We start from the raw sequence: 16,767 nt of genomic DNA, 5'->3' as shown, positions 1-16,767 counted from the left end.
CTACAGTGCCGTCCATATTTACCAAAGCTGCACCACTTTCTGTACTCCTTTCGTTTCCTTCGCAGCATACAACCTTCCCTTCTATTCTTCTTCTTCACACCCATGTTGCTACGCTGTCGTCTACACTACCAAACTAGGGCCGGTGATCATCTGATTGGCTCGTTTTCCAACGTTTTATTTCAAACCCTAGGTGTGGCGGTCATAAGGGCTTTTGCTTCCTTCACACTATATGTCCATTATCTCTCCTCCTTCATATCTCCGTTGCTACACTGTTGTCTGCAATAACCAAACTCGGTCCAGTCACCATCTGATTGCTTCCGTTACCTGTGTTGCACCTTGGACCCGAGTGGAGCTGGTTATGAAAGCCTTGCACTTCCTTTTATACCATTTATCCACCATCTCTCCTCCATTCCGTCATTACTACACTACCAAACTTGAGCCAGTCACCACCTGATTCATTAGTCACTCTATGTTCTATCTCAAGTCCTAGGGGTTGAGGGTATAAAAGGCTTTCCTCTTCTTCATCACCTTTCATCCTTCATCACTCCGTCACATTCCTGCTGCGACAAGTGTTCTCTACAGCAACAGAGCTTACACGAGCTTATACTCTTTTTTTGTTCATTCTTCAATTACCACTCCCATACTCTCGTTATTACTTCCAGCCATGCCTGACGCTACCAAAATGCAATCCCCCCAGCAAAGGGAAGCACCCAGCAAGAACAGGGCTCCTGAAATGCATCGATCCCAATTCAAACTGAGCGATGGCCGCCTCACTTTCAGACCCACTGATGGGATCAGCTACGTGTCTCAAGACCCAGTCTACCCAGCAGTCCAGGAATTGGGTAATAGCCAACCCTTTTCGGCTGGATTGGATAGTCCGCCAATCAAGAAAGAATTTCCCGACGAGAACGCCCAGGCAATCAAAACCTGGGACAAATTCAAGCCACCGTTGGCCATCAAACAAGAACCCGGAATCAAACAGGAACCAGACATCAAAATGGAACCGCAGGAGTTCAAACATGCTCACCGAGTCCGTCTCGTCATTGACCTTACAGAAGAAGACGATGATTTACCAACTCCAAAACGTCCAACTCCGGGCCCGGCATTATTGATGGCAATTTACCAGCACCGGAAGGCCGCAAAAAAGCCAATTGAGTCTGTTGAACAACCCGTTGAAAGTTTGTTCGTGCAGGACGACGACACCTCTGGCGCTAGCTCGCCAAGAGTCAGCGATCCGTTCCTTGAGCCAGACGAGGATAATGTTTCTGGGTAAGTGTCAAGGACAGATTCTCATGACAATGGTGACCTAACGGGCCTAGTTTCAATGAATACCAGAAACAGTTCCAAAGCCTGCAAAACCCCTCCATCGAACAACAAATTGAGTTTGAAAAACGGAAGGAGGAAGAACTACAGCGAAGAAGAAAGGTCAAGAATGACAAGCTCTGTGCCCCCAATGAATTGGAAGAGAGGTCCGATGGCGAGAATATTTCTTCCGGCTTGGAAGGACAGCCTCAACCCAGAGAGTCTCAGCCCCAAACACAAACTGAGCCATGCTTCAAACAGCCTGCTTCCGCAAAGCGACCAGCTACAAGAGTGTCAAAATTCAAGATCCAAAAGGCCAAACGACTTGGCCTTCTTCAGTTGCTTTCGAAGGAAGGTGCTCGAAAACGTGAACAGGCCGACGATTCTGAGGCTCAAACGGAGCAAGGACCCTCCGCAAAAGGAGCGCAGAAGAAGCTCCGTCCACCCACAGCATTGTCCAACAAAGAGATACAGAGCATTTTCAGTAACGACAACGGCCACCAAACAGTAAAGGGTCCCTTACCCCCTGGGTTTGTCTCGACGGAAAAGAACAAGCAAAAGGCTTTCAGAGAGATGCTTGCAAGTATCCCAGTTGCAGAAAAGGCCGGAGCACGTGCAGACATATCTATTTTGAATGAAGCGACGCGGACTTTCAATCCATCAGCAAGGTCGGACGGGCAGGGAAAATGGAGGGTGAGAGGGCTGAAAACATCCCTTATGGTAAACCAGGTTTGTGTTACACGTTCACTTTTATTAAATGCAATTCTGACATTCAGAATAGGTACTGGCTGCCGCATGGATGGTGAGTTCGAATTTCTTCTTTTGAACCTCGAACTTACTGATCAATCTAGTGCAAACGCGAGACCACTTCCAGCAAACCAAACGGTGGCTTACTATGTGATGTGATGGGCTTTGGCAAGACTCTGTCTGCCCTAGGTAAGAGAAAGAAAAAGGATACCGTAGAGAGGCACAGCTGAATATTTCTAGCATGCATCGTGAACCGAAAAGTGCCATCTGAGCCAGAAGGTCCGACTCTTATTGTCGCCCCGAGAAATTTGATATCCACCTGGTATGCTTTTCTTTCGGTCATACCAGTATTATCGTTTAACACTGAATTCCACAGGATGAAGCAGATTTGCGAGCATTGTGAGCCTAGGGCAGCCGGTAGCGTCGTTGCGTATTGCTCCGGTTCACGCTCGGACACCGATGATCTCGCCTACTATCTCGCACAACAGGGCATTGTGTAAGTGCTTCAACCAGACACCCCACAGATTTACTAATAATTGCTAGGTTGACAACGTACACGGAAATAGCATCCTCCTATCCCATCCTAAAGCCGCCTCCTGGACTCAAGTCTGATGCCGCTATCGAAGAATGGTGGGAGCAAGAATATGACGAGAAAGCAGGAGTCTTCCATCAAATCAACTGGCACAGGATCATTCTTGATGGTAAGTGAACCATGATTTGAAATATATACCTAATGAAACTGTGACTAAATACAGTCTATAGAAGGACACATGATCAGGAGCAGGAATACCAGAACGTCGATTGCGGTTCGTGCTCTAAGCGGGAACTACAAATGGGCTTTAACCGGAACACCTTTGCACAAGTGAGTACAAGTCTGTTTAGATAAATCCTAAAAGGAATTCAAGCTGACGTTGGAACATAGCCGCGTTGACGAACTTTACGCTCTATTTGCATTTATCGAGGTGCCCAACAGTGAACCCTACGAGGTTTTCATGCACAACTATTACGACGTAAGTTCTATGATTTCTCAACCAAATGCACATGTAGTAATCTTTTGCCAATCTAGGGGACGCCTGTTGCTAGAGAGCGTTTGATCAACATGCTTCGTGCCATCATCCACCGCAAAACCCACGAGAGCCGTCACATGGGAAGACCCCTCGTCGAGCTCAAAAGGTTTGATCTAAAGGAGGTCAAAATTGAATTCTACCCAGTTGAAAGACAGATCTACCACGCAATCGCGGAGAAGTTCGTCGCAAAAGTCAATGGTGAGCCTGCAAGCCGTCTAAAGCTGTAATACATTGAATTCACTGCTAAAAAGAATGGTGCAGTTACTCGAAAGGAAGGGCAGAAGAAGTGCATTTTGACGATGATCCTGAAATTACAGATGTTCTCCAGTCATCCACTTACCGCAGAAGACTACCTCAAGCGAGTGTGCAATTCCGACCGCGCACTAGATGCAAAGCTGAAGAGTTGGGTAAAGGATGAAACGAGTCCGGGAAAACCATCCCCATCAAGCATAATTGCAAAATGCTGTATTGCAGGGAAATACCAGACCAGTATGCCTGTGGTTCCGTTAAGATCTCGAGAAGCAAGCGAAAGTCTTCGACCACGGCCAGGCGGGAACTTCGAAGAGCTCGTTTCAAAATTCACGGAGATGACCAAAGAATTATTTGTTAATGGAGCATTCTACGAGCTTGATAATCGGACATGGTTCTGTCCTGGCTGTGACGGGTTCCCAACGAGGGCTATTATTACGGACTGCCAACACCTTTATTGTGAAGAATGTTTCGATGCGCTCGCTGACGACAAAGGGAACACCGATGGCGTCGCTCGATGGTGCCGCGGTTGCGAAATTCCTATCAGGACCGCTGCGTTCTACGGAATATATGATGACGATGACTTCGATACACCTCAACTGGATGATACTGAGTCTTCTTCTCTTGGACAGGCGAGCCAGCGAAAGCGACCAGCACCACCAGATACAAGAACAGCCAAGGGAACTCAAACCAAGAAACCCCGGAAGGCTAAGAAAAACGGTCTAACTTTCACAGAATGGTTGTTGGCCGACAGAAACCCAACCTCTAGTGAAGAGAGCAACGAGGAGGAGAGCCCAGACGAGGCGGAAGATGAAAGTCCTAATGAGGGCGACGTTCCATACGAGGAAGAAATTGACAAGGGACAAGATTGGATAGCGGCATTCGGGAGATGCATGCCAGGCTCCAAATTCGATGCAATCACATCTCAAGTCAAAAAGTGGTTCGAAGAAGACAGCACGGCCAAAATCGTAATTTTCACGCAGTATGTCAACAGCGCCAGACTTCTACGATATCTGTGTGAAGAGAATCACTGGAGTTACTCCGAGGTAATTCTTTTCCCACGACTATTGACCAAAAGGGAACATATCTAACTCCACTTGACCAGATTACGGGTCGAATGGCCAACAGGTCACGAGAAATTCACCTTGACAGGTTCCGGACGAACGATGAATACAAGATCATGATTGCTTCGATCAAAACGGGTGGTCTAGGTCTTGATTTCTCCGTGGCCAACAAGTGTATCCTGGTTGACCTATGGTGGAACGAGGCTGTCCAAGACCAGGTAGGTGGACGCGCGTGAATCAAGGGGTTGGGATCCCAGTCTCCTAACCGCAATGATAGGCATTCTTTCGTCTTTGGCGTCTTGGCCAACAACGCGATGTCGAATGTATCATGCTCATGATCAAACGATCCATTGACGACTGGATGGATAGTACACAGAAAAGGAAAGCCAAAGATATCAGCGAGGTCATGAGCCAGAGTGTGCTCACGGACCGAAACACACTCCGGGAACTGCTGGAGATGTTCGGTGAAGTCGATGATGACCCCCAAAAAGGATTCCAGGTCTATTTACCGTCGAAAAGTACGCCGAAGGTCCCCAAAGCTACGTCCAAGGCAAAAGCTGCTAGGAAATGGAGTTAGCTTGCTGCCATCTTCATGGAAGAAGCAAACGAAGCAAAGACGAAGTGAAGACGAAATGAAGACGAAGCGAAAACAGACGACCAGTCCCGAGGGATATAGCAGGACACCAAAAAAAGAATGAAAGTCCCAAAAAGACCACCCAAAAAAAGGAAACATATGGATCATAGCATTGTACATGGCAGGATGGGTTTGAGATCAGCTGCTTGAGCGCTGAAATGCTCGTTTACTTTACTGGTAGGGATGTTTTCCAGGACACTCAGTGTACCTAGGTAATAACAGAAGCAACGCCCGCTTTTTGCTGATCAACATGGATAATTCCTAATATCGCATTAGGCTTACTCAATTTATGCAAATAGGATAAGGTTACTACCATATTCTTTTGGAAAATAACAGCAAAGATTCATCGGCTATCGATAGACTATTCATACACGCCGTGAATCGTGAGCAAATTTGAAGAAAGAACACAACCTCAAGATTGCAAGTTGTGCAAAACAAAGTCAAGATGTTCGCAAGATAGCGCGGAGATCACGAGGCCATAACATTGTCAAATGGTAACATCGGGTCAAGAAGCTGTATGTTCCCAGATTAATGCTCCTGCTCCTGCTCCTGATCGTTCTCCTGGTCGTTCTCCTGGTCGTTCTCCTGGTCGTTCTCCTGTTGCACCTGCTGTCCTTGCTGGTGCTCCTCCTCGTTTTCCTCGAAAGTGGCAGAGCGAGTACCTTCGTTTTGCTCGGGAGTCACAGAGCGACGGGCCTCGGTCTGCTCGACAGTGGTAGGAAGATCTTCACGTTGCTGGAAAAGGACACGGCGAACATCATTGAAGCCGGTACGAGGGTGAAATGGGGTGTCCACACGCACTTGGTAACGGTTAGACCGGATTCTGGCTCGTCCTCGTCGGTACATCGCCTCAGTCTCCTCGAGGTCCAGCAGCTGGTCGTCGATCAGACCATTATCCTCCTGGCGGACTTGGGTCTGATCAACCCAAAGGGTTCGCAGGACCTGTCGACCACGACGCATGGGAGGCTCAGGGAGCGGGGTGTTCTGAGGTGGGACGAAATCGGAGATTTGACGGTGAAGCGGAAGACCGAATGCGTCGCGAGGGCCGGTGGAAGCTTCATTCCAAGCGAGGTTAGGCATGGTGCTCTCTTCTTCGTCACCGGAGCTTTCCAAGTCGGACTGAGTGGAGAAAATGTTCTCTTTATCCTCTTCCAGAGGGTTGAGTGATTGCTCCATAGGGCTGGGATTGGGTGTTTCTTCACCCGGTGGGTCTTCGTAAATGATGAAGTTGAGGTTTGATGGGCGGTAAGATTCCCAAACGCGCGAGCTGAAGTTGTTCGTTTCACGTGGTGGATCAGGTAGCTCCTCAGTGTCCAGAGGAGGCATCGAATTGAGAAGCTGACGTTTGGCGCGTGGAGAAAGGCGAGACACTTCGGACCCTAGATTCGGACCAATAAGTTTCTCATCCAATCATTTGGGAGTAAACAGAAGATGGGATGAATAGGAGCAAACAGAAAATGGGATGAAAAGGAGACTTACCAAGGCGGGCCAGGCGAGGGTCGTCGGGTGGAGATTCGCGTGTAAAGGTCACAGAGTTCCAGTGAGCAGCAGTCAAGTACCAAGCGGAAGGTCCTATGTCCTCAGCAGACTGATCCTCCTGCGCGTGTGGGGATGCAGTGTGACGCTTGCGCTTCACTCCGGTAGAGCTGGACTCAATCAGAGGGTCCTCATCAAAATCGTCTTCCACAGAGGGTAGCACGCATGGAACGGCAGGGTTGGTGCAGATGCGAGCAAGCTATGTGAACGCCGAGAGCAAACGTTAGGTTGACGTGCGTAATGCGCCGGCGAGGAAAGCGCCGAGACGTTGACTTACCCCATCGTCGTCTATTTCAATACCCAACTGCACGTCTGCGGAATCCATCTTGAGAGCCTATTCGGCCATTCAATTAGCAAATGCCCTTCGCCATGTGAGACTTACCATCATGGATGTCTCCATATAGCCCAATTTGTGTAAACTGTTAATCTTTGAAGAGATACCATACCCTGAAGGTATGTAGCAATAACTTCGATTCGAACGATCAAGTATTCGCCCTCGCCGGTTGGCTCGAGCGCCTCGACCTGTGTTTCGAGTATGTTAGCATGGGATCGAACATTTAAAGACCGGGTTTAACGCGAGGGGCATACTTGGCTGTTTGAATCACAGTACAATGAAACTTGGAGCTGGAGTATCCGTAGCTGTCCTCGATACTCGGCGGCCTAACCCTGCACACTTTGGCGTACAAGGAGGTATCCTCGCTGTGTCGGATAACGAGGAAAACATACGGAGTAGAGAGACATTTGTGATTTATCGGAGGCAAGGCTTCCAAGGTTGAATCGTTTGCCGCTTAGTCGTAACCGCTTAGTCGTAACCGCTTAGTCGTTATAAATCCTTATAGGTACGCTTGATATAGATTCATAGTATGTGTGTGCAGTTGATCCAGTCTGACCGAATCAATTGGCCAATTGAGGATTTATTAGTTTATTTATTTAGAATTGAAATATCTTACTATATCATAATCATACCTAGGTATAACTATCCATGGATGCGATACTGAATGATATCTTTTATACTTCGCTACTTCGCAATGGGGCAAGGTTTGTCACGTGCAGTGCATGGATGTGTAGCTGCACGCACCCAGCTAAGGTTGGTTTGGCAAGACCATCCAAGTATATACGGAGTATGTTGTATGGCGGGACACACCCCTGAGTGGGCCTGGTGATCGGCATGGCCATTTCTTTAGCTTAAGTGTACTCCAATGAAATCTTTGGTGCAATCGGAGAAGCTCTGAAGAATAACGAGCGATGTTCGGGCTACATCTACCCTTCAGGTCTTTAAGTCTCCTTGTATTCTAGATCTTTAGCACAGGTGCATTTATTGAACAAAATAACATGCGTTACGACTACCTGTGATTTGCTTGTATAACGCTAACTGAGTTTATACAGTCAAAAACTATACGTACTAAGGGTAAAGGGTAACTATATAGGATTCCCAAACAAAAGAGATATTTGTACAGGACTTGCGCTATTATAGATCGGCAATTTGATATCACCCCTTTCGTCCTTGAGTATAATTAGGTATCATAGGTATAATAGAAAACGGCCACTCTGTATTTAAGCAACTGGCAAGTAGAGAATCGGTTCCCGAGACTCTGGTCACCGCCATCGCCACAAGGTGGCTTGTGTGCTTCTCCTCATCCAACCTCTTTCCCATAACCCACCCAACGCTCCCTGCTTTTTATTCACCATATTTCGCTTGAAATATTCCATTCCCATTATCCTCTTTTGATTCCTCTGTCCAGCTTTGTTACCCCTTCAACCAATGAACCGGTCATCACCGTGAAGAAGACCACACACACACACACAACCTCACAGACCGAGCCGCCATGGCGCGACGGTACGAGATCGACGAGCTGATATGGCTTCGCGGCTCGCCCCTTGTCGCAAAGCCTCCTGGTCTGCCTCCGATTGAAGAGTGGATGTACGGTACCTCCAATCCTTACAATTCTTCGGCTGTCCCGCACCGCCAACTTCCAAGACTGACCGCAACCTCTAGGCCTCAACCTGACCCGACAACCACACAACGCAAACCCCATGGCACCCGTGATGCCAGCAATCCGACTGAGACTGGCACAAACAGAAGGCCCAGCTTTTTTGAAGCCAAACATATCTCGCGGGGATCAAATTCTGGTATTATAATCTCCCTTTCTGTGGATCATCAAGTATCCCAATCGATCTGTGATGGAAGTACTTGCTAATTTGAATTTCTTCTGTTTCAAGAGGACATTGTACTCGGACCCCCGAAAACTGCCTTCGCCTCATCTCGCATCGGCGGCAAAGGCTCGTTGGATCTGACTGATCGACCAGCAGCACGGCCTAATGATTCGGATGAAACGAAGAACGACCGATTCAATTTCAGAGACAGGTTGTTTAAGGACCGTGACGCCCCGGATAAAGAGTTAGATAGACGGGATGCCAAGTCAGGGTCATTGGCTGCCCGGCGTGGTGAGCGAGAAGACTGGAATGCCGGGCGCCCTCGTCGTACATTTGGCCCGGATGAGCAGGAGCGTAAGCCCAGACGGAACGGCGAATTTGACAGATGGGAAAACAAAGAAGGACCCCGCGATTCCAATTCTGAACGGGTTCCCCGCGACAAAGATGGCCGATTCCCCACCCGGAAAGAAGGACAGCCCCCACGGTCCAAATATGAAGGAAGCTGGTTCCGCGATGAACATGCTCCAGAGGGCGCTGATGCTGATGACGATAAGCCGCCGTTGCGCAACCGAGAATGGCGCCAAAACCAGACCCGACACGGCACCGAGCGCGAGTGGAACCGCGGCGCCAAATTTGAACAAGAACCTGAATGGCTGGATGCCAATGACCGAGACGAACCACGACGAGTACACACCCAGGAGGACTTTGAGCGCTGGAAAGAGCGTATGAAGGCTGGATCGGGACCATCCGCACAAACCCCGGCACATGCCGAGGAGAAGAGAGAAACACACGTTGAAGAGCAAAAGCCGGAGACCCGTCGTACTGATGGTGAGATCTTCAGCAATTCCGGTGCTCAGTTCATGTCCGACGAATCGATGGAGCGATTCTTTGGGCTCCTGGGTGATTCCAAGGCTCAGCCCCAAACCCCAGAAGTCAGTACTCCTATGGCTGCCGATCCAGTCGCTAAAAAGGAACCCTCCCCCTTTCCCGGAAAGACTGGAAAGTCATCTCGTTTTGCAGGTCTCTTTAGCCCCATGCCAGAGAGCCCTGCCAAAGAGCCCGAGCCGATGCCTTATTTCAGTGCCCCACCCCAGTCCCAGCAATATCAACAGCCCCAGTCAGCGTCTGAGAGTATGCCTTTCCCATCCCACAATGCGGACCAAGAAGGATTCCAGCGCATTCTGCAGATGCTTGGTGGACAGCGCTCGGAGAATTCTACGCCTCACGAGATGGGTTTGGCCCAGCAGCAACGGGGTATGCCCATGATGCACGCTGAACAGCAGCATGCCGCACAATCTCTGTCGTCCCCTTCCAGGGAACCCCCTCACCGATCTGATTATATGGTCGCTGGCCCCGAGAATCCCATGGCCCAAGTTGGCCCCAAGGACCCCCAGGCGCTGGAGAGGGCGCACTTGCTTCGTTTGATGCAGCAAGTCCGAGTCGGTCCACCACCTGCGGGCCATCTATCCCAGCAGTCTCCCAACCCGGGTATTGCCCCTCCTCCAGGTCTGATGCCAGAAGGCATGCCACGCCCTCCGCCAGGACTTTCTGCCCAAAAGACGCCAACTTTCCTCGATGACCCAGCAATTGCGAACATGCAGCGACCAGACAGCGAGCACCTACGCCGGCGACCTGCTAATGGTCCACCTATGGGATTCTTTGACGATATGACATTCCCCCAGGGTAATCAAGGCCCTATGACTCCGGGTGGCTCGCGGCCTCCTCAAGGCGCAAACCAAGCTCCCATGCCGCTTCAACGACCTCCAGGCCTCGAGCATCTTCCACCTCCTGGATGGACCGGCCAGCCTGTCCCGCAGCAGGGAAATGTACCAAGCCCTATGGGCCCTCCTGGAATAACCACCCCCGGCCGCGGCATGAACCCCAACTTCCCTCCTGGCATGCTTCCTATGCCTGGAAACCCGCCTGCGATGAACGAGCGCCAAGGCTTCCCTCGCGGCCTGCCTCCAGGCATGATGCCACCTCCAGGTTATATGAATGGTCCTCCGCCAGGTTTCCCTCCTATGCCACCAAATCCTGAGGCTATGATGGGACTAGGTCCCGGTGGCCAGGGCCCCTTTGGACCTGGCAATCCTGGCCCACAGGGCCCTCCCCCCTCATCTAGACACCTCCTGGAGATGTTCGGCCAGTCCAACGGCGGCGATTCCCGCGGCGGCATTGTCGGTCCCGGCCAGTTCAGATAAACGGAAAATATTGGAAAAGGATTTCTATCGCCTCGATTACATTTACGCACCATTTACCACTGCCCAATGACCATTTATGATTATCTACGCAAGCTTGGTGAAGCCAATGTACAGGGGCTCGTGGTTCCCGTCTTCCATTTTCGTTCCACCCAGAAGATCCTATGGCGGTGTCGCACATCCTGATGAAGAGAACAAAATACCCATTTTCTTGTTTGTTTTTCCTTCCCTCGATGTATTTGCTCATGCCCATTTTCGGCAAATGATGCCCGTGTTCAATAATTGCCCCTAGGCCTCCACGTTTGAGCCATTGCTGCGCTGGCTTTCTGGTGCGATTTTGCTGCATCTATTACCGGGTTTTTCTTTGCCTCCCCCCTCGTATTTTCCTGGTGTTCTTGAAATCTTTCAAGGGGTGATGCGTCCATGCTGTGTCTTCTGATGCTGGATTGATGAGTGTAGTCTTGACGACTATGACCGGGGGTTGACAATATGTGTCGATAAGGTGGTGGATGGATGGTCTTTAACTATGACTTAATTGGGTCGCTGATCTTCGCTGGTTACCGGTAGATCCATTGTTTCCATAGATAGCTGACCAGCCTTAATCTATCCATCACTTTGTTCGAGACTGTGGTCCTCGTAGGAATTTTACAGATTCAATATATGAACGGCCGATATATAATATGTCTCATCGTAGATGGTGTTTCAACCCAGTGAATACTGGTGTCCACGACGTTTCAACTCCCTTGCATGCAAACATGCATCTACACTAGCATACTAGAAGAACACAAAAGATCTGAGGAGGGAGTATATTAGCCATTAGGTCCAAAAACCGCCGTATCCCTACAAGCGTCCAGCAGCCTGATCGTACTACTGCACTGCCGATTCCAGAGTTTCTTTTGCAAGACTTATTCCTATGAGTCATGGTTCTCTGTAGGAGACTTACACTAGATTGCCAAATTCCTATCATTACATAGCATTGTGCGCAATACAACCCTTACACCTTCGGCACACTTCATTGCGTTAGGCGGATGGTTGCTCTTCCGCGTCCTCATAGTGGCCATTGGAAAAATGTTAGGTCTGTCTTAATATATGTCCTTGCTTAATAGAGAAATAGTAATAAATTAGCTTTATGAAAGAAAAAAGTGATGAATCTCATTTAAAGACATGGAGGATTGTTTGTTGAAAACAACGAGCCAGATACGATGGATGTTTCCATACGTTGAGTCACAAAGCTGCACTGGCATATTGGAAAAGATACAATAGCCAGTCAAAATAGCGTCATCTTCTGTTACGAGAGGAGAATCCCAAGATAACACAATGATAGTTTCACCCACAGGCTAGATCTTTGACCATCGCAAGAGCACAGCAGCGGCGATCACGGGCAATACGCTGATTAGCTCCCCCAGCCCGGCAAACTGGGGCGGAATTCTGGCATTCACAAAGGCCCCAGCCGCAAGAAGTACGGCAAATGTGTTGTAGACAAAGCTCCAAACGAAGTTGAATTTGATGCGTCTCACAGAGACCTTGCTAGCATTCATCACGGTAAGAAGGCCAGACAGCTCTGGACGCATAAGCACGACATCGGCGGCAGATTGGGCGACATCGCTGCCTTCGTTCATGTGAACGCCAATTGTTGCTTGCGCAAGCGCCACGGCGTCATTGGTGCCATCACCGCAAAATATGACAATCGGTGCCTTACCATGCGAAGAATTACCCAGGAGTCTTTTGATATAGGCCTGCTTGTCCGCTGGAGAGCTGCGGGCATGAACGTTGCCTTCGGGGATTCCTAACTTTGTGGCCACGTTTTGCACGGCGCCTTCGTCATCACCCGATACCACATGAACCGATACGCCGCGTCTCTGCAAAGACTCGACCACATGAGTTGCATCAGATCGGAGAGAGTCCTCGAGACCGAAGACTGCAAGTAGCACACCGTCGATGGTGAAGCAGAATGCGGTATAGCCTTGTGTAAGCACCGGCTGCACCAGGGGGTGGGTGGAAACCCCTAGCCAGCGAGAATTCCCAGCTTGGAGCCTTTGACCAGCTAGGTTAGCTTCCACGCCTCGGCTAGTCAAGCTTTTGACATCTGGCACAGCTGTTGCAACAATCCCCTTTTGCTTAAGGTGATTACCAACAGCCACCGAAACCGGGTGCTTGCTGTCGCCGACCAGGCCTGAAAGAATCGACAGACATGATTCTCCGTTCCCAAAGTAGTGCTCAACGGCTACGCTGAGCTTTCCTTGGGTCAGCGTTCCTGTCTTGTCAAGGACCACGTGAGAGGCTTTATGGGCAACTTCGATAGAATGTGCGGACTTGAATATCACGCCTCGCTCCGCCGCAATGCCGCTGCAGATTACAACCACCATCGGGACGGCGAGACCAATGGCGCAAGGACAGGAGACAATAAGCACCGTGATAGCATAGGTGACAGCCTGGACAGTTGCCTCGGATCCAGTCTTACCTTGCATTGCTATGCCAACAGCCACCCAAATGACAAATGTAATGATAGTCAAGCCCACAATGACGGGAACAAAATAGGAAGCCACATTGTCGGCAAGTTCTTGGATCTTTGGCTTAGAAAGTTTGGCTTCATCGACCATAGCGGCGATAGTGTTAATGGCGTTGTCACCCGGAAGCCGAGTTAACCTGACAAATAGACTTCCTGAGCCGTTGATTGTTCCTGCAATGACACGCGACTTGGGATTCTTTTCGACAGGTCGGGACTCTCCAGTGAGCATCGACTCATTCACTTCGGATGACCCAGATGAAACAGTTCCATCAGTTGGGATTCTCATATCCGGGAGGACCTTGAACGTGTCTCCGTATTGCAGCAACCTGACGTCGATTTCCCGCGCCCCGGAAGAGTTTGATTCGCCCACAAGAAGGGCGGTTTGGGCCTGAAGTGACCGAATTGATATTGACTCAACCGCCTTTTGTCTGGCAAGCGTGGCGATATATCGTCCGAACATGATCAGTGTAACCAGAAGTGTGCTTGTCTCGAAGAACTGGCCAGTAGAAAGAGGGTTACCAGCAACGAGAAAGCCAAAAGAGACCACAGAGAAAACATATGCTGCACTGGTACTCAGCACGATAAGAAGATCCATCTCGATGACTCGCGAGAAGACAAGAGCCTTCAAAGCTTTGGGGTAGAAAGGTCCTGCTATCACAACCTGAATAACAGTAGCCAATGCCAGTGAGGCAGAGCTATAGGCGATCTCTCTCTCGGGGATGGGAGCCCATGCCATCACTAAGACTGGGATTGTGAGGACTGCAGATAAGAGAGTCATGAGCCCGGAATGGCGGACATGCTTGCTTCCAGCGGCGAGTGCCGGGTCACCACAGATGGGCGCAAGATTTGCTATCTCACTCCAGTGCTTTTCAATTAGATCACGTGCACCAACCACTTCTGGATCAAAGGAAACGCGAAGAGTACAATTCTCCACGAGGGAGATGTCAGTCACGCCTTCTGGCCAAGCCTGGTTGACAATCGAAGATGGATCCCCAGAAACAATGATATCCATAGTTGATCCGTTACTGGTGATGGTCTCGCATTTGAACTCTGTCGTACGCTCCAAGTGCTTGATAACAAAGTCCACAGTTGAGAGATTGAGGTCCAAGTCAAATTCAGCTCGAGAGAGAACTAGACTGGTCTTCAAGTTCTTAACACCTGTTACTGTCGCGAGCGTTCTGTTGAGTTTCGTCTCGCAGCCAGTGCAAGTCATACCAGATATCGAGAGAACCACATGCTCGACGCCTATCGCTTGACCCTCCAGATCACGGGAAATGCTAACAAGCCCACTATTGTTGTCCTTGGGCAAGGATGGCACTTTGGAGGTGCAGCAAATATCAGCACAGGAATCATCCGTTGACTTGATCTTCCCTTCGTCTGTTTCAGAGACACATAGGTCGTTGAAGTTGTCACTGGGTGTGGTGAGATTGGGTTTGCAGCAACCTTGGCTGGCACACTTTTGAACGCCACGTGCATTTCTATTCTTTCGGCCCTGGTTGGTACGTCGAAGCGGGGATTGACTGGTAGACGTGCCACTTGTGCAGCGAGATCCAATCGAACCGAGTGAGGAAGTCTGCTTCAAGACTCCTTGAGAGCACCGCCCCTTCTCCAGCGGAGAGGCCTTTCGAGGCTCACAGCATGAGTCTTTGCCAAGGGCAACAAGAGCACGGCAGATACATCCGAGTGCTGTAAGCTTAGCAGAATATTGCTCTCTAACCGAGCGATGATGACCGTCGCAAGCTCTGCGCTTGAGCGTTGCCGCTTCCTGTCTGGACGTCGAAGGAAAAGCTGCATCGTATCAAAATTAGTAGAGCAATATGACAGTAAGATTTTTCCATTTAACATACAGTGTCCAGCTGCTTCCATGCAAGGGATGTTGGATCCCGTGTCACACTCACGTAAAGCGAGACGGTCGAGGCAGGTCTCATTACAGCAGGGCGAAGACTTGCCCTCGCAGCACTCTGCCACAGTAGGTTTAGCGGAAGTAGCAGTTTCGCTCGGCCGTGGGGTACCGGAGCTGGCATGAGTAGGTGTGTAGCTTGAAGAAACACTACAATTTAATATCCCAGCTTTGGTGTTAGGATTTTCTGCACAACAAGCTTCCTTGGAAGCAGAAGAACCAAGCGAAGGGACATTCTTTATACCAACAGCCTCAGCAGACTGGTCGCCGCAGCAGCCTCCCTCGCAAGCCCCGGGTGGAGCCTTGCCCTTGCTGGTCTCAGTAGGCTCCTCGCACCAGGGGTCTGCGATTTTAGCGGACGATGTTGTATTGCTATTGTCATTGTTTTGAACAGCACTGTTCTCACGAGAGTTCTCTTGACCGGATATCTCCGACGATGTACCGCCATTGCAATCGACAGAGCAGGTATCTGGTCTTTTTACCTCTGCTTTGTCAATTGCATCTGCTTGAGGGGGCGTGCTTCCGCAGCAAGAGCGGCCCATAGTGCTGGTTCGATAGTTCGATGTGGAGTCGTGGAGTCGTGGAGGATTGTGGGGATTTCTAGGTCCAGTTGTGGGGGATCACCTGATGGGTAGTTTAGCTTGTTTGCACATCACTCAACTGTCAATCCACAAGGAGCAAGGAGATCGCAATTTCTCATCCTCCTTCAATCCGCTATTGTGTCATTTCCCTTCTTTCTAGCATTAGATCGCCTCTTATATCGGATACTTGAAGCTGAACATTCACATCTTCTGCCTTCTCTTCCATTTTACTGGCGGTCGTGTAATCGGCAGTGTCGTGGTCATACAATCCATGATAGATAAAGGCCAACACGGAAGATTTCCACAGCGCTATGTTGTCCTTCTTGTTTGCAAGAATGGCCAGGACGAAAAACAAGATTCCCGAAATCACTACTCCGTAGCAGGGCTGACAAGATTAACCAGGCCCACTGTACCTCCACAAACACTTCGGTAGCATACGCAGTGCCATTCACATCTTCCCGCTGATATGCAATGCCATCTTATTCAACGAGTCGGCAACGTTAGACATGATCACCTCAAGACCGGCAATGCCAATGCGCTCGGTATCAGGGTCAGGATTTTTGTACGATGCGGGATAGCTGTCAGCGTCATCGGCTAGTCTGGGCTGCATAACACTAACATTAATTAGTATGTTGATTAGCATAAAGATTATGTAGATCGTCAACTTTTGCGCATAACTACTGCACTGTCTATCCTAGTACTAAGTGTTTCAGGTAGAAAGCAGACATCCAATAATGTCCCATTATACTGTAGCTCAGCTAAGTGGTCCAGTGCGGCTGACGGCAGCCCAAGCAACTCAGCCGTACCTATGTCCATTACTGTACGC

General features: G+C 49.6%; 5 protein-coding genes across 5 annotated transcripts; 2 read left to right on the top strand and 3 right to left on the bottom strand.

Annotated features, from left to right (window-relative positions):
- Positions 1 to 664: 664 nt before the first annotated feature.
- On the top strand, positions 665 to 5,006 carry N7525_007648 (DEAD/DEAH box helicase; the record flags this gene model as incomplete). Its single annotated transcript, XM_061214168.1, has 13 exons — positions 665 to 1,269; positions 1,320 to 2,031; positions 2,084 to 2,104; positions 2,154 to 2,238; positions 2,290 to 2,371; positions 2,426 to 2,545; positions 2,593 to 2,750; positions 2,812 to 2,911; positions 2,972 to 3,059; positions 3,116 to 3,314; positions 3,378 to 4,411; positions 4,471 to 4,647; positions 4,707 to 5,006. The coding sequence occupies 13 exons, from the start codon at positions 665 to 667 to the stop codon at positions 5,004 to 5,006; spliced, it is 3,681 nt and encodes a 1,226-aa protein (XP_061068599.1).
- Positions 5,007 to 5,591: 585 nt separating this feature from the next.
- Positions 5,592 to 7,340, bottom strand: N7525_007647 (uncharacterized protein; the record flags this gene model as incomplete). Its single annotated transcript, XM_002568052.2, is given in 6 exon segments — positions 5,592 to 6,442; positions 6,543 to 6,798; positions 6,877 to 6,933; positions 6,982 to 7,026; positions 7,041 to 7,121; positions 7,326 to 7,340. The coding sequence occupies 6 exon segments, from the start codon at positions 7,338 to 7,340 to the stop codon at positions 5,592 to 5,594; spliced, it is 1,305 nt and encodes a 434-aa protein (XP_002568098.2).
- A 1,085-nt stretch (positions 7,341 to 8,425) lies between these two features.
- On the top strand, positions 8,426 to 10,954 carry N7525_007646 (uncharacterized protein; the record flags this gene model as incomplete). The annotated part of the gene is made up of 2 exons (XM_002568051.2): positions 8,426 to 8,729; positions 8,820 to 10,954. 2 exons carry the CDS (start codon positions 8,426 to 8,428, stop codon positions 10,952 to 10,954), a joined length of 2,439 nt encoding a protein of 812 aa, XP_002568097.1.
- Positions 10,955 to 12,288: 1,334 nt separating this feature from the next.
- Positions 12,289 to 15,902, bottom strand: N7525_007645 (heavy metal translocating P-type ATPase; the record flags this gene model as incomplete). Its single annotated transcript, XM_002568050.2, has 2 exons — positions 12,289 to 15,248; positions 15,308 to 15,902. The coding sequence occupies 2 exons, from the start codon at positions 15,900 to 15,902 to the stop codon at positions 12,289 to 12,291; spliced, it is 3,555 nt and encodes a 1,184-aa protein (XP_002568096.2).
- A 58-nt stretch (positions 15,903 to 15,960) lies between these two features.
- On the bottom strand, positions 15,961 to 16,389 carry N7525_007644 (uncharacterized protein; the record flags this gene model as incomplete). Its single annotated transcript, XM_061214167.1, has 3 exons — positions 15,961 to 15,984; positions 16,129 to 16,310; positions 16,365 to 16,389. 3 exons carry the CDS (start codon positions 16,387 to 16,389, stop codon positions 15,961 to 15,963), a joined length of 231 nt encoding a protein of 76 aa, XP_061068598.1.
- Positions 16,390 to 16,767: the final 378 nt, after the last annotated feature.

The sequence above is a fragment of the Penicillium rubens genome (assembly GCF_028828025.1).
Source record: "Penicillium rubens strain IBT 27055 chromosome Unknown utg000003l_segment0_segment0, whole genome shotgun sequence".
In the NCBI taxonomy this organism is placed as follows: Eukaryota; Fungi; Ascomycota; class Eurotiomycetes; order Eurotiales; family Aspergillaceae; genus Penicillium; species Penicillium rubens.
Note: the sequence above shows the minus strand (reverse complement) of the source record. Positions and strands in the feature narration are given on the sequence as shown.